The sequence below is a fragment of the Euprymna scolopes genome, chromosome 18 (genome assembly GCF_053919585.1).
Source record: "Euprymna scolopes isolate OS-2025 chromosome 18, ASM5391958v1, whole genome shotgun sequence".
Taxonomy (NCBI): Eukaryota; Metazoa; Mollusca; class Cephalopoda; order Sepiida; family Sepiolidae; genus Euprymna; species Euprymna scolopes.
The window spans coordinates 18518961-18541124 of NC_136499.1; the positions used below are offsets into that span (position 1 = coordinate 18518961).

Consider the following 22164-nt stretch of genomic DNA (forward strand, 5'->3'; position numbering starts at 1 on the left):
CACCGCGGTGGGTTCCCGAATAGAGTAGGTAATCAATCGATTTGATTGACGAATGGGCGATTTCACCGATTTCGATGACAGTAAAACTATTGGAAGTGTAGAACATTCGTTGATCTTCATTTAATCCCGGGTAACGTCGGGTCTTCCTACTAGTAATATATATATATATATGACAAGTAAGCTTTACAAAATCGTTTAACTTTCATTCTTGAAGGAAACAATATCGGAAATGAACTAAGTTTGTGTATGGATTTAATATTTCAGATGTACTTGTTTTTTTGTTTTTTTTATAGATGAGGGCCAGACAAATATAACAAGCTGAGATTAAATAATTTATATATAAATGTATAAACGTAAAAGATGATTTAAATCTACCTTAAATGACTTTCAAATGAGTTCATAGCTTGATATTTATTACGTTGATTCTACAAAAATGCCTTTAAAAGGCAGGGCGGAAAACAAACATCAGAAGGTTTTTTTTGTTTTTTTTTGTTTTTTTAGATCTTCTTTCTAACAACGCAGAAGTAAATAAACAATTTTCTTTCTGAACAGCGTGAACCACATGCAAGAATTTCATCTTAAATGGGTTTCAATATGAAGTCAATGTCACAGTGGCAGAGAAAAACAAAAGCAAAAAAACAAAAAACAAAAAACGACGAATGGAACTTGGCTTCATCATCATCGATGACGTCATCGTGGATTTTAATTTTTAGCTTTAGCCTTTTTTTAGACAAAGCATTAGTTTAGCATATACGCTGACAATTACAAAAACTAATCATCCTTTGATTATCTCCCTTTGTTGGGGGGGGGGCGTGATTGGTTTAATTGATTATTATGTATTGAATATTCTGTCTGTTGGATCATTTTTATCTGAATATTTTTAAATCATAATTATATAATCATGTATGTACACTATTTTTTTTATTTGTTTATATCGTTAATTCAGTTACTCTATTGAGTACTTGATGTGTTGACAATCGTCCGTTAAATAAATAAAGAAGTGAAGTAAAGAGTTAAACGAAATGCGTCTCTCACATGATTTGGTTTAATATTTGTCTAACAAGGCTGAACTAAATAAACAAATGCTTTCTGTAAAGCATGAATCACAGAAAAAAAATCTCTTCTTAAATGGGCTTGCAATCTGAAGTCGATGTCACGGTGGTAAAGAAAAACGACAACTAATGGAACCCGGCATCATCAACAACGATGACGTCATCGTGGCTTTTAATATAAAAAAAATACAAGAAAAATCTTTTTGAACTGAATTCTGTTCGACTTAATTGAACTAAAGAGGAATATTCCGGCCCAATCCGCGTCGCATATATATATATATATATATATATATATATATATATATATATATATATATATATATATATATATATATATATATATATATATAGTTTTGTTTTGGTTTTAGCGATATGTCTTGAATGAATTCAATTATTTACGAAAGTGCATTTTTACCTAAATGCGAGTTGGGAATAATTTTCCCTTTTGAACCAATTTGGTACCCCCACATGGGAAGCGGTATATATATATTATTTTTAAAATGTAATTATCCACTGACACGTGTTTTGTCGTCTACGACTCATCAGAGTGGCTGTATCTAACAAGAAATCGGGACCCAACGGTAATGAGCCTAAACCCTTACCCCTGGACCATCTCGCCAAGTGTTTGGATATATCGCGATTTACTTAGATGTTGTTTTGTTTTGGTTTTAGCGATATGTTTTGAATGAATTCAATTATTTACGAAAGTGCATTTTTACCTAAATGCGAGTTGGGTCCCGATTTCGAATCTCGTTAGATAGAGCCACTCTGAAGAGTCGTAGACGACGAAACACCTGTCAGTGGATAATTACATTTTAAAAATAATGTATATATACCGCTCCGAATGTGGGGGTACCAAATTGGTTAAAAGGTAAAATTATTCCCAACTCGCATTTAGGTAAAAATGCACTTTCGTAAATAATTGAATTCATTCAAAACATATCGCAAAAACAAGACAAAACAACATCTAAGTAAATCGCGATATATCCAGACACTTGGCGAGATGGTCCAGGGGTAAGGGGTTAGGCTCATTACCGTTGGGTCCCGATTTAGAATCTATCTAGATACAGCCACTCTGATGAGTCGTAGACGACGAAACACGTGTCAGTGGATAATTACATTTTAAAAATAATATATATATATATATATATATATATATATATATATATATATATATAAGAGAGCAAACAGTTAATAAAACATGTTAAAAACATATTTAATCTGAAAAGGAAACACTTGATAAGTTGATAGTCCTTAATCCGCGGAGTTTCGAAGAAATACTTTCCTTCTCATCAGAGGGTAGGAATTAGCAAAATGCGGGATCGGATTTTTCATGCATTTTATTTTATTTATATATATATATATATATATATATATATATATATATATATATATATATATATATATATATATATAAAATACTTGAAGTATTATATATTAAGACGAAGAAGCCTCAGATAAATAGTGTTAATTACGAGTACAGTCGAAATATTGTGAAATCCCTAGGGTAGTATATTAAAAAATTTTTATTTTAAATATGTATATAAGAAAATAAAAATTTTCCCGCCCACCCAACTCGTAATAAGCCACCACGTGACCGTGACAAAAATATGTATATAGATAATTAGAAGCATAAATTTTGTAACACAATATGCCTGCTGATGATGGAAGCATTCCTATCGAAAGCGCTCGCTAAAGAAAACTTACGGACCTCAACAGTTTAGAGAAAAACGCAAAAAAAAAAAAAAAAATTATTCGGAAATTAGAGAAAATATAAAAGAAAATAGTGAAACAGAAAAATTCCGTGCTTTTTAAAAACACTTGGAGAATATATATATATATATATATATATATATATATATATATATATATATATATATATATATATATATATATATATATAAAGCTGAATGTGTGTGTGTGTGTGTGTGTGTGTGTGTGTAGGCATGAATAGGCTCCTATATGGTTTACTATTTTAAAAAACTGATTACATATAACGATAGAAGATGTATCGAGACACAGGAATGGGTATGTTTGATCTGGCAGAACGGTGGTTTATTAAAATTGTGGGGTCCGCGTTCGCGCCTGGTTCACAAAGTATGGAAATAAAAAATTAAAAAAAAAAAAACGTTTACAAGTGTTTTTGATATAGATGTACATAATAACACTTTGGTAAGTATGTTTTAACTTAAATAGGGATGGTATAATAAAATTGTGGGGTCTGCGTTCGAGCCTGGCCTCCATAGAATGGAAATAGGCACAAACTTTAATAAAGACTTTTCATATCTATCTGCGTAAGTATACTTTCATAATTATGTTTCAGTTTGAAGAAATATGGCATAATAAAATTATGGGGTGTTCGTTCGCACTTGACCTCCATAGTATGGAAATATGTCACAAAGTTTAACAAGTTTTTTTTTAAATATAGATCCACAGAATATTGTGATAATTGTTTCAGTGTGAACAGGTATGGTATAATAAATCATGGGGTTTATCTATTTTATTTTTACTTTCATCACATTTTGCTTTGGTTTTCATAACCACAAATTCAACCCAAATTTACAACCCTTCCTTTTCATAAGCTATCATACTTTTTCATAAATCAGAGTCCATTTTCTGTAGGCTGTTTTTGAACCCAGTCAACGACGGGTACTTTTGCTAGTATATATATATATATATATATATATATATATATATATATATATATATATATATATATATATATGAACGTACATTTTCTATTTCAAGATGTGTCTCTTTATTGCATACGCAGACAGAAATAACCACCCCTTGTCTTTTTTTCTGTTTATCACTCTCCCACCTTCCCCTCTTTCTCTTTCACTCTCTCTTTTTGCCTCCCGCATATTCACACGACTTCATCTTACATTAAATCCCATTCCTTGTTATTGGTTCATCAAAGTCCTTTATTATTTGCGAAAATAAATTGGAAATTTGCTTCCCTATCAATAATCGTCAGTCTTCCGCGTAATCCTCGTTATGCTAGGGTTATGAGGTCATCTTGCATGACTGATTCCAAAAGAAACGATTTGACTCATCGTTTGAACGGGGACACGAGAAAGATGGACTTGTCGAAATGCAGGGTTCAATTTCAAAATAAAGGGAAAGCTGGAGTAAACTAAACGTGGGAGGGGGCGGACGTTGTGTAAATGAATTTTTATACAACCCGAAGAGTCGGTCGCTCGGTTTGAAGTGGGATTTTCGTCGAAACGCGCAGATTGATTAAACGCATCTGTTATTGCTGCGACTAAGCAACTTTTTAAAATGCTCAGTCAGTCGGTATTTGTTATATTTGACTTTGAAATTTCGCTTTTATCAGCTTAAACGGGCACATCTTTTTATATTTTTCTAGACATCTATATTGGCTATTTGTCGATCAAGCATAAATTGAAAATAGTATCTTGGTTCATCTGTCACCCTTAGATCTGAAATATCATTTGCGTTAGTCTGTCATGATTAAGACTGAAATGACATTTGATTTGTCGCGATTAAGTTTGTAGATACCATTTGCTTTAGTCTATCACGGTTACGTTTGAAATAACATTTACGTTGGTCTGTCGCGAATAGGTTTGAAATAGGATTTTTCGCTGATGAGCAGGCTCTCACTTTTGTATGTTATTGTCATTACACTTTTCTACTCTATCATCGTGTTGTGTTTTTCTTACAATTCTTTAACTAGGCTCATAACAGTCGGTCTGTCACAAGTTTGAACGTACATTTTAATTGTTCTGTCACGTTTAGGTTTGAGATAAAATCTTCGTTGATCTATGATGTAAAATTAATTCTCTGAAGACTATTACACTATCACTATGTCCGCTTACAAAATCAACATACGATACGCTTAAACATGTTTCCAGAATTTTTTCGTATGGGAACGTACTCTAGTCATTTTTAAAGTAATCTTCTCCGGCTGCAATGCACTTGTATCATCCCAAAAACTTCTGGAAGGCCACATGGAAGTCTTCTTGACTGAGTGTGTCAATGACCCTCGTCACAGCCTCTTTCATCTCCTCAATTGTCTCATAAGAATAGCCTCTAAGGGTTTCCTTGAGCTTAGGGAATAATCAAACGTCATAGGGAGTAATGTCTGGACTATAGTAAAAGGGTGTTGAACTCTTTCGATTCCCATCTTGATCAAATAGTCTGTGACAAGGATGAAGCACCCGCATCTTTAGTTCCTCACAGATAATTGTGTATACAGTTCCCACACTGACATCAAATTATGCACTTATTGCCTCTATAGACATACGACGGCCCTCATCCATGAAATTCTTTATTTGTCCAATTAACTCTGGTGTTCTGATTTCATTACTCCTCCCATACCTCTCATCATCCCTCACAGACTCCCTGCCTTTCTTGAATCTCTTATGCAACTTCAAAACTGATGACCGATTCAGGCAAGATGGTCCAAAAACAGTTTGAAGCATGCTATACGTTTCTGTAGCATTTTTTTCCAAGTTTAAAACAGAATTTTATTGCATAGCGCTTTTCTAAAGTATCCCCACGTCCAGATTGAAATTTGGAAATTCACCAGCTATGACAATCTTTAGTAGGGTGTATTCCAATTCCTGTTTTAGCTGTTCATGTGAAAGCATAAAAATTGGTCAATCATCTTATTAGTGCTTATACAAAAAAGAAAATAATTGAAGACCTAAAAATCCTAATAGTGGGCAGATTGCTGAAACAATCTTTCACTTGGTGATACTAGCATCAAAATTAAAATTTGTCAGGTTTGCTTCTGCAGCCATCTTGAAAACTGGCAGCTATCTTAATTTTTCTGATGGCTAACGTTCCTTTCTTAAAATGTATGTTCTGGACACTATTTGTGCCAATTTTGGTGCTTGTATCACTAAGTGAAAGATTCTTATGGAATATTTAGACAATCTACCCCACTAAAATCCTTATTCAAATTTTGATCCAAATCCATTACATAATTTCCGTTCTAGAAAATGTCTAAAATTTAAGACTTAAACTTAAGAGGTCTTATGAAAAAAATTAAATTCAGAGAATTGTATTTAATGTGTCTAACCACAACTTCAATCTGAAATATACGAACTTTCAAATATGAAGTCGTTTTCATATCATGCCTTCTAAAAAACCCTTTAAATAATTAAAAGAAACTGATATTCATTGGTGTTAATTGTTATAAAGTCGCAAAAAAAAAAATAAATAAATAAATAAAATAAAAAAATAAAAAGGGGAAAAATCAGGATTTTCATTCTTTGAATAAAACTAACTTAAACGAAATATACGTATTACGACCTCAGGCCTAGGAGCTGCGTTTCAAAATTCATAATGATTAGTTAATCAATTTAGGACTAATTCTACACATAGAAATATATAAACATTCTAGAAATGTACCCAGCGTTACCCAGTATTAAAATTAATATTAATTTCCCCCCAAAATGAAGTAAAAACGGAAAGAAACTGGCACATGTACAGTCGAGTATTATGTTTTTTTTTAAACAGTTCAATTCTGATAAGTAAAAAAAAAATACTCGAGCTGAGATCGAAACCAAAACCTAAAGACAGTGACTCAAGTACGATAACCATTAAGCCAGCTGATACAATCGTTAAAAATATTTTCAAACCTATTTATTCTTAACATAATCTGAACGATTTACGCATGCGCAGTCGTGAAACAATTAAGAAACAGATAAAAATCCGATTACCTCTAAGTACCAATTTTTCAATTTTGTCCCCTTAGCATTCCTTTTTTCGAATGAAAACTGATTAAAAAGTTCTCCACACGTCTGAATACCCTATATACTAAATCTCAAGCCTGTAGATCTAAAATTCATTGAGTATATAGGTTGAGAAGTGTCATCAGATACACACACATTCTCACTTTTATAGATATATAGATAAGCAAACCTAACATTATAAAATTGCGGTATAATCTCAGGTTTTTTTAAACTGCGTTTATCGAAGCAAAATGAAAGAACACTTGTTTAATGCTTAGCTAAATACCATAACAATCAATTGTATAGGGCGTCCAAAAAGACACTGAAGGGTTTTGAACTCAAATAGATTCTTTATTTTTAATGATATTTTTCTGTAATTTTAAAACAATCTTGCTAAGGCATTAAGAAATAAAAACAATTGAATCTTTATTTATGAAAAATAATGTTTTTTTAAATGTTGCCCATTTTCAGCTTCACATATTTGCGCTCTTTCCAAAACATTACTCATGACAAATTGCAGAATTTTTTGGTTTCCGATTATACTCCCTTATTTCGTTCCTGATGTTTTCCTTCAATTTTTGCATAGTTTGAAGTCTGTTAACATTGTATTGTGACTTGAGCTATCTCTTACATAAAAATGCCGCTGATAAGCTGATTGAGTCAAATTTATTGACCTCTTATTTTGGTAAAACAATTTCATAACTTCCGTACGTTGTTCAATGCTATACATACTCATAATTAATTCTAAAATATTGTCTGTAAAATATCTGAAATAAAGAAAAAAAATAATCATTAATGGTAAAATAATAAAGATTTTCAACCTTTCAGTGACTTTTTGGACATCCTGTACGATATTTATTAATTCGGTGAAAATAAACGTACATTAACTAAAATAGAGAACTTGTTTTTTTTTTTAAATTTATTTCAGGAATAGCCCCACTTATCAATAGGGCTATGACAACAGCATATTCTTTTTATTGTTTTGACTCTCGAGTGTGTATCCGTTGATATTTTATATGCTTTTATATAGAGTGATGTGGTTTTCGATTGATTAACTGTGTCTGTGTCAGATATGTACTCGAAAGTCAAAACAATGAAAAGAATATGCTGTTGTCATAGTCCTAATAATGATTATGTTGCCATTTACATAGAGAGGAAATTTGAAAAAAGCCACGAGTCGAAGAAATTAGTGTAACGTTACGTGGCGTTACACCTTGCTTTCATAAAAATAAAACTGGAAAGAATTAAAAATCCGAGTCGCAAATCTAATTTATTACTGTTACTTTCAAACAATGTCTGCTTCTTATTTTTTTCTAACTGTTCATTTCGTCTGCCATGAAATTCACAAAACCCTGCCGGCTCGACACCAGCTTAAACGTCTCTCGCCGCCACCATGGAGTCACATGTTTATCTCACCCGGTCGCGTTTTTCTTTTTCTCGACCACACGCCGGCCACAGCCAGTCATTCCTCGTCTTCGACTTTTTCGACGCCCACTTTACTTCTCTCTGACCATGTGCTGTTCTTTTTTCTTTTTCTTCTCGTGCAAGCCTGAGCACACTTCCTAATTTGCATATGTGCTTTTTAGGCTACTGCTGCTAATATCTTCTCAAGCCAACTATTCTACAGCTCTTTCTGATGTTTCCCACGCACTCATATGCGCTCTGTTACATCAGTCCGACAGAGGCTGAACCACGGTGATAGCAGTGGTGTTTTCTCTGTTGGACTCTCTTATTTGTTCTGATCAATCCTAAGAAGTCGACCCCCTCAGGTCTTGACTCCTCGCGTTAGGAAATGTCAATAGCTAATTGCCTGAGACGCCGAAACCGGGGAATGTCGACAGGCTGCTCAGGCAAGTTTTAGTGGTCAGAATGGACTATCTCTTATGCGTTGTGCCATTTTTTTCTTTTAGTGCTATAATAAACAAGCGTCCGATTATTACGACGACGGCATCATTGGCTATTATTGAAGCGTGCTAGGGAAAGTTCGAAGCGTCTTTTTGAAAATTTAGTTCCATGACCAAATAAAAAGAGGATTAACGTTAACTAGCTAGACGCCCGCTGATTGCATATGTATTGTTATAGAATCACTCCTCTACTGAATATTATATACTACGAGAAATAATTTGCCTGGTGGACGAATTCGCAATAAAAATAAATAAATAAATAAATAAAATATTAATTTATTTATTGGTTGTTCTTTCACGACGTTTCGGCTACTATTCCTCTGGCTTTCGTCAGGTGGTAGCCGCGACGGATAGAAACTTCGAATCTCCTAACTGCATTCTCAGCAATCACTGCCATCCGTAGTTTCTAATTACCATCTGACGAAGGCCAGAGGAATAGTTGGCCGAAACGTCCTGAAAGAACAACTAATAAAGATGAGAATAATAGTTCGCAATGAATAAATTAATATAAATAATACTCATCTCAATAATGAATTCTAATTAAAATAATATAAATGAATAAAATAAAAAATAAAAATTAATAAAATAAATAAATAAAATAATAATAATAATAGTGATAATGTCGTTTATCAAATTCCGTCTGTGTTCGTTTACAATATCGCATCAACTGATATTTAGGCTTGATTTAGAATGCCCTAGAAAAGTCACTTCTGATTAATGTTTGGTTTTAAAATTTGCAAGCGAAGAAATGATTTGCAGCGATTTTAGATGGTATCTCTTTTTTATCGTAAATTATGGGTGGAACAAGGGATCATTCGATTTGTAGTCGAATACTTTACCACTAAGCGATGTATCCAGATTGCGATAAAAATCTGTTTTTGTTTTTAAGAAACGTAAAATATTCCCCTGTAAATATTCTTTTTTATCTATAAAAAAGAAAGACTATTTTAGGATCAGCGCGAGGTGGCGCGGAGACAGAGACTTTTAAAAAGCACATGTGTGTGCAAAAAGACTATGGAAATATAATGAAATGCGCTGTTTTGGAAGGACCACGACTAAATGCATTTAATTTGCAAAAAAACAGTCAGATCTGTATTTATTTCCTTTGTTCATTTGTTCCTGCGACGGTACAGTTCGCTTTGTCGCTTTTACAGAATCTTTTCGGTTTTTAAATATTATTTCTCTTTGTTTATTGTTTAATTTCTGGTTGAGATGTTGAGTTGTCTCGCTGGCACTTCTTTAGTTGTTTAATTTAACCCATTTCCCCATTTTGTGGGAGACTATATTTAACCACCATATTGTCGCCTTCTTCATAGCAGAAATTTGCTTTGTGGTGACTTAATGACAACGAACGAGACCGAATATTTAAAACATTAATTTCCTAACACTATTCAACAACAACCACCGGGCAATTTCTGTGTCATTAGTTTCTATTATAAAACCTGGTTGTCGGTAAACAAAATAACATGCGCACCGCAACTTTATGCACACACACTAATGCACACACGTGCATACATATATTCATACACATGCATACACACACATATATTATTTGAACTATAAGTTTTTAAAAATAGAATAAAAATAACACTATAAAATATTTTTTTAAATAGCATCTGAAGATAGGCAAGCGTACTTGAAACACCTGTTATGGAAATTCAAACACCAAAATAAAAATGTAAAATATTCAAACACATTTTAAAAATTAATAAATGTGTGTAGCTCCATCATCTTTATATATATATATATATATATATATATATATATATATATATATATATATATATATATATATATATATATATAACTACTAGGCTACCGCGAGAGATACAGTTGAGATTAAACATTTATTCTTATTAAATGCTTTTAGCGTCAGTCAGAGTGATCTAATCATTATATGACAATCTGCGTGTAAGAGCACAGTTGACCGACTTTATTACAACTGGAAGTGCTCAACGATAAAAAACAAGTTTCTTAAAGGGCCTGACATTATTATTTACTATAATAATGATTAAATACATACTATATATATATATATATATATATATATATATATATATATATATATATATATATATATATATATATAAAGCTGAATGTCTGTGCGTGTGTGTGTGCGTCTGGTCACGAATAGGCTTCTATATGGTGGACTATTTTAAAAAACTGATTACATATAATGATAGAGGATGTATCGAGACACAGGAATGGGTATGTTTGATCTGGCAGAACGGTGGTTCATTAAAATTGTGGGGTCTGCGTCCGCGCCTGGTCCACAAACTATGGAAATAAAAAATTAAAAAAAAAAAATATTTACAAGTGTTTTTGATATAGATGTACATAAGAATACTTTGATAAGTATGTTTTAACTTAAATGGTGATGGTATAATAAAATTGTGGGTTCTGCGTTCGCGCCTGGCCTCCATAGAATGGAAACAGGTACAAGCCTTAATAAAGACTTTTCATATCTATCTGCGTAAGTATACTTTGATAATTATGTTTCAGTTTGAAGAAACACGGTATAATAAAATTATGGGGTGTTCGTTCGCGCCTGACTGGAATGGAAATATGTAACAAAGTTTAACAAGGTTTTTTTTTAATATATATCCACAGAATATTGTGATAAGTTTTTCAGTGGGAACAGGTATGGTATAATAAATTATGGGGTTTATCTATTTTATTTTTACTTTCCTCATATTTTGCTTTGGTTTTGATACCCCCAAATTCCACCCAAATTTACAACCCTTCCTTTTCATAACCTATCATACTTTCATAAATCAGAGTCCATTTTCTGTAGGCTGTTTTTTTTACCCAGTCAACGACGGGTACTTTTGCTAGTATATATATATATATATATATATATATATATATATATATATATCTAGCCGCATTGATGAGCTGTGAAACAGCGAAACAGTACTGTACTTGGATGATAATATATATATATATATATATATATATATATATATATATATATATATATATATATATATATATGATGAAAATAATGGAAATAGTATTCCGACAAAATAGAGAAAATAAAAGAAATTATTTTTAAAACCAAATTCGTCACTAAAAGAGTTTTTCAATGAATGAAAAAATATATATAAAATATTTCTTCCGACTCAGAGATTCCGCAGTACTTTATAGACATTTTTAAAAAATATATTTTTATGTTATAGTGACAAATGCGGGCGATAGCCGACTTCTGTTGTCAAATGAAGTTATTTATTAATGTTCAAATGTTGTGTACAGAACACGCTGGTAACTTGTGTAATTGTAATAGATCCAATATTTCTACATTGGAAAGTATCGTAGAATTGCAGACATAAGAAATCATTCTTGAAACCAAGAAATTTTTTCAATAAATGAAAAATATGAATCAAATATTTCGGTCGAATCGACCTTCCTCACTGAGTTATACATATTGTTTCCTTGTGTATTTTTTATTCTTTTTATTTCATTGTCGAACTATAACGACGAATGCTGGTAATGCTTGATCCCTCTCAACAGTAGTGTCGGATGAAGAGAGCTAAGGAGGAAGTAGCTGTCAGAAGTTGGGATTCGAGATACCTCTTGATATTGAGAATCAATGTCATTGTTTCGATTTCGATTTGTTTTATATTGTTTTTAACACACACGTATATATATTTCATTAAATCGAAATATATTGATGACATGAACTAAATACCAATATCTTTTTCAAAGTGCTCAATACGTGAGTAGAGCTATAATAAATAAAAGTATATAAACACTAAAAAAAGTCCACGGAGATCAACCAACGTTTCGATTTATATATACCGTTTTCCATGGAACATTCAGTTTTGGTAGACTTCCACTATTCAATGAAACACACGTAAGACGTACTTTAGAGAAAATATGAATAAAATATTATGATTGTGAAATACATGTTCTAATTGTGAATGATAACTAACGATATATATATATATATATATATATATATATATATATATATATATATATATATATATATATATATATATATATATATATATATATACCTTTTTGATTTAAGCATTAATATGTGGCTACACACACATTCATGCGAATGTTTCGGTTAGCCAGTTACAAATAACTCGAGACCCCTTCAGGCGATGCAGTTTAGACAAAAGTTTAGTCCGTAATCTAAAATATACGCGCAAATGTGTTTACATATATGTATGTTTGTGTGTGTGTGTGTGTGTGTGTGTGTGTGTGAATGTGTATGCATACATATATGTAAACACACATACGTGTATATATATTATGTAAAATATACGCGTATGTGTGTTTTCATATATGTCTGTCAGTCTGTCACATGCGCAAACGTACACGAGGCGTGTTACATTAATTTAATCGCTCTTACTCATGCACATACACATACACATACTAAAATGACACGCACAGGTATGGCATCGGTTACAACAAGCCTTATTGCTATAGAGTCGTATACACACGCAGACGAGCACCGACACACACACACACACACACACACACACACACACACACACACACACACACAGATATATGTATGCACACGTACTGGCAAGTTAACAGAGGAACGTTTATAGATTTGTTCACACATATATGTAGACACAAATGTCGCAGGCAGGAACACACGCGCCTAAAAGTACACACCAGTAAAACACACACACACACACACACACACACACACACACACACACACACACACACACACACACACGAAATGCTTACGTAAAGACAAATATGCAGAAAGTAACAAAAGCAGTCATGGTCAGATGTAGATCTTTTGAGGCCCCTGGATTACGTATCCACACCCCCACGCTAACATTTATTTTTCGGACATTTTTGGAATGATAATTTTAGTGTCAAATCATTAAAAATTTGGTTTATATTTTAAAATACTCAACAAAACAAAAACAGATTGACAAAATAAATATACAACAAATAATTGTTACCTACCTGCATATTTTTGTGTGTGTAGTACCTGATTTTAAAGCGTTTATATACTATGAAATAAAAGTAGGTTCACTTCTGATGAGCTAAAACAAAAAAAAAAATGGAGGCATTTGGATCCCAATTTATGACTGAAAAACAAAAATCGAAAATCAACCAAAATACCGGTAAAATATTACGTGTTCGCATGCTTGGTGGCATTTATTGGATGCGTTTCTATCAATATTTCGATAATTGTTCGTTTTTTTTTTTAGCGATTATCGAGGATTCGATTGGCTATAACAAAACCGCCATTCTTTGTCCTAACTCAACGGATTTGGCACTAGGTTTTTTTAAAAAAATTTTTTTTTTGCATGTGAGTCACCACTTATCATGGCCGGAGGCCACTCGGGGATAAGAGTTATTGCGTGTACAGTAATCAATGGGAAAATATCGTAGTAATTAATGGAGATTTGATAAAGTATCTTACTTAAGGGGGCGGTTTATCAGGAATTTGTTTATGTCGGACTTGAAGACATCCAAGTTGTAGTCAGGTGAGAAACAGGCAAACGGAAGAGAGTTCCACAGGCGTGCACTTCTAAGAAAGAAGCTTTGTTCATGAAATCTACGTTTTGATTTAGGCACAGATAAAGAGTGGGGAAAACTTCATTTAATCACATAAATTAATATATGAAAGTATAAATTCATGCGTAAACTCTAAGTATTTACTTCAACAGTGCTCAATACGTAGGTAGAGCTAGGTAGTAAGTTATGAAACGCGGAATATTCTGTGTAGCTTAATTACCATATAATATTTTATAACTTACTATATATATATATTGTGAAATACATGTTCTGGTTGTGAATGATAACTAACGATATATATATATATATATATATATATATATATATATATATATATATATATACAAGTACGAGGTGCCTTAACGTATGGACGCTTCTTTTTTTTTTGATAATACATATATGAAGCTCTGGCCCCCTTCAAAGTAATCTCCTCTGGCTGCACTGCACTTGTTCTAGTCCAATAACTTCTAAAAGCCCGTATGAAAGTCCTTTTGTGTATGCGTATCAATGACCCTCGTCACAGCCTTTTTCATCTGCTAAATTGTCTCATAACAACAACCTCTAAGGGTTTCCTTGAATCTAGGAAATAACCAAAAGTAACAGGAAGTAAGGTCAGGACTATAGGGAGGGCGATGAACTGTCTTGAGGCTCATCTTGGGATAAACTTTGCGCAAATCTTCCGCATCTTCAGTTCCTAACGAATAATTGTGTAACACAGTTCCCACACTGACAACAAAGTGTGCACTTATTGTCTCTATAGACACGCAACTGTCTTTCTGCATGAAATCCTTTATTTTGCCAATCAACTTTTCTGACTTCTTTACTCTTCTGACACCTTTCATTATCCCTCACAGACTCCCTCCCTTCCTTGAGTCTCTTATGCCACTCAAAAACTCAATTCATGCAAGATGGTCCAAAAACACTCTGAAGCAGTCTATACCTTTCTATGGCATTTTTTCCAAGTTGAAAACAAAATTTTATTGCAAATCGTTCTTCTAAAGTATCCTAACGTCCAAATTGCATTCTTGTAATTCATCAGCTGTGACAATCAGGGTTTAGTAGGTTGGATTCCAATTCCTGCTGTAGCTGTTCCTTTGAACCTGAAATCATAAAAATTGGTCAGTCATTTCATAAGATGTATAGCAATAACATACTGAATTTTCAAGCGTCTATAACAATTTTAAATGCCTGTACAAACAGGTCTGGAAACTTATTGAACGTACCTCGTATCATTCAAACACGTTTGAATATATTGTAAAGTGGCAGTTTTAGTCATTTAAAACTGCTTTAAAGCTTCACCGCTCACTCATTTTTCGACCAAATTTTAAACATTTATTACAGTTTATAGATCACCTTCTCAGCTATTGTGAATTTTTTTTTCAATTTCGTTCAGTTAAACAAAAGTTATGATGAATTTACTGATGTTCAAGATCGTAAAAATTCGTAAGGAGGTGAGCGACGTTTTTTATGACTGGTTGCTTCAGCGACTACTGTTGCTACTAATTCACCGCTCTCTCGAAAAGAGAAGTAACAAATGAAACAGAGAGAATGAAAGCACGAAAGGGAGATAATTGGGGGGGATCTTATTGAAAGCAGACGAGTGCCGTACATTGTTATTATATATGCGTATGCTATGTTTATAGGGGCAAAAATAAGACTGAAATTAAACAAATAACAAGTGAATTCATTGGAAGCCTGGAAAAATCATGGATTAAAATAGAATAATGCGAGAATAAAAAGTAATATGGTTAAATAAAACATGGAAAAGTAAAGGACCAGTTGTTAAAACTGGAAAAGAAAAAGACAAGATATTCTAGTAAAAAATGTAATAAATTTATAACTTAAAATAATGCAGAATTAAGAATTAAAAAAAAATTCAACTTATAACATTATATAATCAATTCTTAATACTGCAATATTTTAAGTTATAAATTTATTATAATTTTACTAAAATGTCTTTTTCTTTTCCAGTTTTAACAACTTTACTTTTCCATGTTTAAGCTTAACCTTATTACTTTTCAAGCTCGTATTTTTCTATTTTATATATATATATATATATATATATATATATATATATATATATATATATATATATATATATATAAGGGTTGCTTTAAAGTATAGACTCATATTATTGTTTATAACTCAAAAACCTAGTGGATGGCGTTTTTTCTCTTCCCTGCAACGTTTTTCCCCCACAGAAGACACCGTGAGCTTGCCTTTGCTCTTTCGTTATTTTCATGGCAAGTGCTCGACTGAACTTCAATCTATGGTCCTCCTTTGCCAAACTTTCCCGAAAAACGCTCGGCTAGCTACAACCACTATATACAATTCCCCCACTCTCTACCTGTTCCTAAAGCTAAACGCAGATTTCATGAACAAAGCTTCTTCCCTAGAACTGCCCGCCTGTTCTGCTGGCCTGCTTCTTGGTTGAATACTACATGGTAGCCTTCAAATCTAATGTAAACAAATTCCTGTTGAACCGTCCTTATAAATAATTAAATTTTACCCGATTTGCGCCATTAACGATTACTACACTATCACCTTACATTCATTAACCCTTATCCTCGAGTGGCCTTCGGGCCTTGATAAGTGGTGACTTCCAAGTAAAATAGAGTCTAAATTAAAATCCGTTGCTTCTTGTTATTCTTGATGTAAGAATCCCAGGTTGCTCGAATGATGTGCCTAAATATCATACGAAAAGGAAATCAACAGGGGAAGTACTGTTTTACGTACGTTTGTCGTGCCTTAATTTGTTGTACATAATCAGTGAACACCGGAAACAGAAACAAATATCCTTCTTAATTTGTGCAATTTAATGATTTATTTTTAAATCTTATCCAAAGTGCTCCATTTTTTGAGGAGCTGGATATCTCCCCACTTTAAAACTGACATAATAATCTCATATAAGGAGACAAATAAATAAAGACACTTTTTTTTATCTGGCTTTTGGGTTAGGATAAACGAGTAATATCTATTTGATCTCTGGGAATACTAATTTGTGAAGGGGTGGGGCATTGGGTGTACATCGTAATTTTGTTCTCACCCAGAGTGTCCCATTTTGGGGTCGTTCGATTTTCCTCTGCATTAAAAATGAGCTCATGTCCAACTTCACGCTCGTGGGGAGGCAAGCAAATAGGAACACACGTACGTACGCGCGTGCGATTGCACACACATGCGCGCGAACGAATGTTAACAGCATTTAAAAACTTCATTCAGTAAAAAGATTGCGCGTCAGACAGTCAGCCTCGCCAGACGGACAGACAGGCGAATGGGAGCGTAGGAGCGGCTGTTTTGTCAGACAGACGTCCAGTCGAACAAGAGCGAGAAAAAAAAAAAAAAAAAAAAAAGAAAAAGAAAGAAAAAAGAAAAGAAAAGCGAAAAAAAAAAAGAAAGAAAAGAAGAAGAACTGGCTTGCCAGCGACTATATAATATCCCAAGCACAGACAAAAGGAAATATATAAAATCACGCACGACGGCGTCCAGGGCAGTTCGCATTGCGAAAGCAAGCCTTGAAGAAAAAGTGAATGTAGCGCCAGCGGTGGAGGTATAAATGCCGGGCGCTTAAAAACTAACACAAACAACACTAAAGGACGGCTGCATATACACACTCATCTATTTCTCTCTATACCTACCTATCTATCTATATTTATATAAATATAAATACTAAGTTTTCCTTTTCTTGGTGGCTTGTATCTGATGGCATAGCGGTTAGAATCTTCGACTGTCGAAGGAAAAAGAAATCAAAACAAAAACAACCAAAAAAAAAGGGCCGTGTTTTGATCTCAGCTTGAAGCACTTGCGTCTCTAGCCACGCTTAAGAGCTGTAATATACGGAATAAATGAATTTATCATACACGCGCAAGGCAACACACATACAGACTATAAATAAATCGATTTTAAAATGAATAAATAACATTACCTCTGTTTGTATTTCTATCTTGTTTCGTGACTCGTAGATAGCTGCTTCGCCGTATCGCGGCTCGTCGGTGTGGCTAGACGTGGATAAATATATGTGTATACGTTTAGCAGAAACTTATTAGTGGTAATTTTGTTGTCTCCTTTCTTTAAAAAAAAAAACGTGAGTTACGATTTAATAAAAAGGAAAAAGAAGTAAAAAGGAAAAAGGAACGAAGGGTTTAAGTCGAAGACAAAAAACAAAACAAAACAAAAACAAAAACAAACAAACAAACAAACAAAAACAAAACCAAAACCAAAAACAAAAACAAAATGGTTGACAATGATTGGAAAGAATACACGGAATTGGCGAAAGATGTCGCAGATAAACTGCAAACTTATATGAACGACAGAGAAGAATGGGAAGTCGCCAAAAAATTTGTAAGTAAATTCTTTTCTTTCATTTTTTAACTGCATTAAATTATTGACTTTGTTTTTGCATGAACGGCTTGTTTTGTTTAGGGGGGCGGGTTTGACACCTGACTCTGACCGCGAAGATGATTATTATAATTTTATTATTTTAGAAAGAAAAAAAAAAAAAATCGAATGTTCGAATTCAATTTTTAGATGGGCGTTCACTTTCTTACATAAGTTTGTAAACGGTATTATTGACAATAATAATGACCCCCCCCCAAAAAAAAACAGAATCGGGAAAAGGCCGAAAACATTTTTTTTTAACCTATCCATTTGTCACCTATTTGTGCGGAATATATACTTATTTATAAAAGGCTCTTTGTGTGTGTGTGTTTCTCTGTGTGTGTACGTGTGTGTAATGTGTGTGTGTGTGTGTGTGTGATTTCGCTTCTTATGAACTCCGAAACAGCTGGTCCGATTTTTTTTTTTAATTTCACACAAATGTACTTTATGTGACTGGAAATGTTCTTATATAGGTTTTGTATCAGAATGCCTCTGATAAGTATCAGAAATCGATAATCGAAAAAATCTAATTAAAGAAAAACAGTCCGATATTGAGCGAAGTTAACACCCTTATACAGCCTAGCATCACGAGTACATTTGAGAAGTTTCATTATCACACAAGCAGAAGGGTCCGACATATATATTAACAATTTTCCATACAAATTACTTTTAACTATAAATAACTTTGTACTTGATGAATGTTTGTAATTTTTTAGATATATTACTATTTTCTACATGAAAATTAAGTACATAATATCGTTTTTGCTTAAAACGAAATATAAAAAAAAATCGATCTATCCAAACAAGGACCAAACGTTCTATGAAATATTGAAGTTTTTAACGCAAATACGTCACGAATGAGCAGTTAACTGAAAAAAAATTGCTGTTCTAATTTCCCAGCTTCTTTCAAATAAATTTATGTCATGAAGTTCACGTAATATGATTTGATATTTTCACTTCAACATTTTTTTTTATTATATGTTTTGAAAAAGTAAACTACTCGTATTACACTACAGTAGCAAATCATACATTTTTTTAAATAGTTATATGCTATATATATAACATTTTTAGGTTCACTCTGCTAGGATAGTTTAACATAAAATGATCCCAGACGAATTGATAAGATTATTCACCAGGCTGTACAACCGTTATTGTTATTATAATACAGAGATACGATTACTATAACGACAACAGCATCAATACTCCATGTAAACATAAAATCATTAGATAATACATTTTAAATATTAGTTTAGATCTATTTCTATATAATAAATTTGGTATATATCAATATATCCATTCAAATTAGTATTTAGTGCTACAATAGTCATTAGTAGAGCTAATATATATATATATATATATATATATATATTAGACATTAAGAGGAGATTATATATATATATATATATATATATATATATATATATATATATATATATATATATATATATATACCTGTTCACATATACTTTTTTCATGACAAAGCTAGAACCCAGAATTAGATGGAATCAAGCAATTGCGTCTACAACGGACAACGCCAGACTCAAAGTGGGTTTCGATGTACTGCATCTCATCAATGAAGTGCTCCGACATAGGCGCGAACCCAGGTCGTCGCAGTCGCACACATGAAGTGTGTAATACTGACGACCTAACCGTATGGGCCACGGCGCAAACTATTGACTATGCTTCGACCTTGGTTCGCGCCTATGTCGAAGCACGTCACTGATGAGATTTAGTATATCGAAACCTTTTCGGGTCTGGCGTTTTCCGTTGTCGATGCAATTGCTCGATTCTGGTTTTTAGCTTTATCATGAAAAAAGTATATGTGAACAGCTACACACACACACACACACATATATATATATATATATATATATATATATATATATATATATATATATATATATATATATATATATATATATATGACGTCCATCCCTAATAGGGCATATCACGACTTGGACATAAGGGACTACTATTTGTGAACATGTCTAGAAAAGATTAACAACATGTTGGTTTTCGTTACATTTAAACTTTTGAATATCAGTACAGCAAGGGAAGCAGGGAGCAAGAAGGGAATTCCAATGTCTAGCTTTTCGAGAGAAAAAACTATTAGAGTATAAAGCTTTCTGACATTTAGGGACATCAAAAATGAAGAGGTACAATTTTGTGTCTAAGCGGGTTTGTCGGATATGTACGTCGAGGGGACTCAAGTGCAACGAGTTCATCAGAGCACATTCTACTAAAATATCTGTACAAGAGGCACAGAGATGCAACACTACGGCGATGGGACAGGGGTTGGAGCTTAGTTGACAAAGTTAGACTTATTAGATTGAAAACTCTTTTTTGAGGTTATTGATAGATGCTCCAACCAGATTAGGCAACAATACTCCATGCATGGGCGAATGGTGGCCTTGTAAAGGTACAGGATACTCTCAGATATGAGTAGTCTTCTAGCTTGATAGTGTGAACCGACCTTTTTTGCAGCAGCCTTCGCAATATCCTCAATGTATTTGTTCTAGTTCATATTGCTCGTGACTGTTAGGCCGAGGAGTTTGAAGGAAGAATTCTCAGGTAGGGAGTTATTTGTCATGGATATCGGTGGTTGGAGAGGCGTCTTAAAGCCCCCCTCTTGGGTTGAGCACTATCGTAAATAATCTCACTCGCTACTTAATTTAGCTGAAAAATGCGAAGCTCGCGGTTTGTTTACAAACAACGTTTGAGCACTTTACGAATGGCGGACGGATGTTTATTTAAATAGACATTCGGACAGATTAATTTCGGCCACTGCTTCCGTAGTCAGGGGGTAGAACTGCCGACTGTCATCACGACGGTTCTAGGTTCGATCCTCGGCTTGGGATAGGTGTTAGTCTAGCGGCACTGATGAGTTGTGAAACAACGAAACAGGACTGTATGTCGATGACTTAAATATATTTTATATATATATATATATATATATATATATATGTGTGTGTGTGTGTGTGTGTGTGTGTGTACATGTATATATGCATATATACATATAAACACTGTTAAATTTTGATATTGCTATGTTATCGGTAAGAGTCAAAGAATCTTTTAAAAAAAGGTGGTGCGTGATTTGTGTGAAAGATACCGTCACTGACAGACTATCGGCGGATTATGGACTGTTACACAACGTTGAAGATGGAAAACGCATGGATGGGCAATTTCCCATCAGCGATGAATAATAAATTACTTGTATCCAATATGTCGTAGACAATAAACCTTTTTTCTCTTTGACATTAAATAGCACAAAGCTGGTTGATACAGCATAAAAAAAAAACAAAAAACTAAAAAGGTGGTCGGCAAAAACAATGACAGAAGCAGTTCATGATATTTTTGTTCCTTTCTTTTCATTCCGTAACTAAAAGAACCAAAAAAACAGAAAACAAAAAAAAAACAAAAACAAAAAAAAACAACAAAAAACAAAAAACAAAGCAAAACAAAAACAAAGCAAAAAACAAACAAACAAACAAAAAACCCTAAAAATATCGACTGACTTTGCGCGTTCGTTTTACGTGTTCTACCTATACGAAACAATAATTATATACTGGTGTGCGTCTATCCGTCTCACCATTCTCTGTTTGTCTGTATCTATCAGTCTGTATGTCTCTCTCT

General features: G+C 33.1%; 1 protein-coding gene across 1 annotated transcript in view; it reads left to right on the forward strand.

The window, feature by feature from the left end:
• Positions 1 to 17625: 17625 nt before the first annotated feature.
• Positions 17626 to 22164, forward strand: part of LOC145297511 (stAR-related lipid transfer protein 5-like) — a 351809-nt gene continuing 347270 nt past the window's right edge. The window contains exon 1 of the mRNA XM_080143411.1: positions 17626 to 18495. Within this exon, the coding sequence (XP_079999537.1) occupies positions 18388 to 18495 (108 nt within the window). The 5' untranslated portion in view covers positions 17626 to 18387. The remainder of the gene's footprint in view (positions 18496 to 22164) is intronic.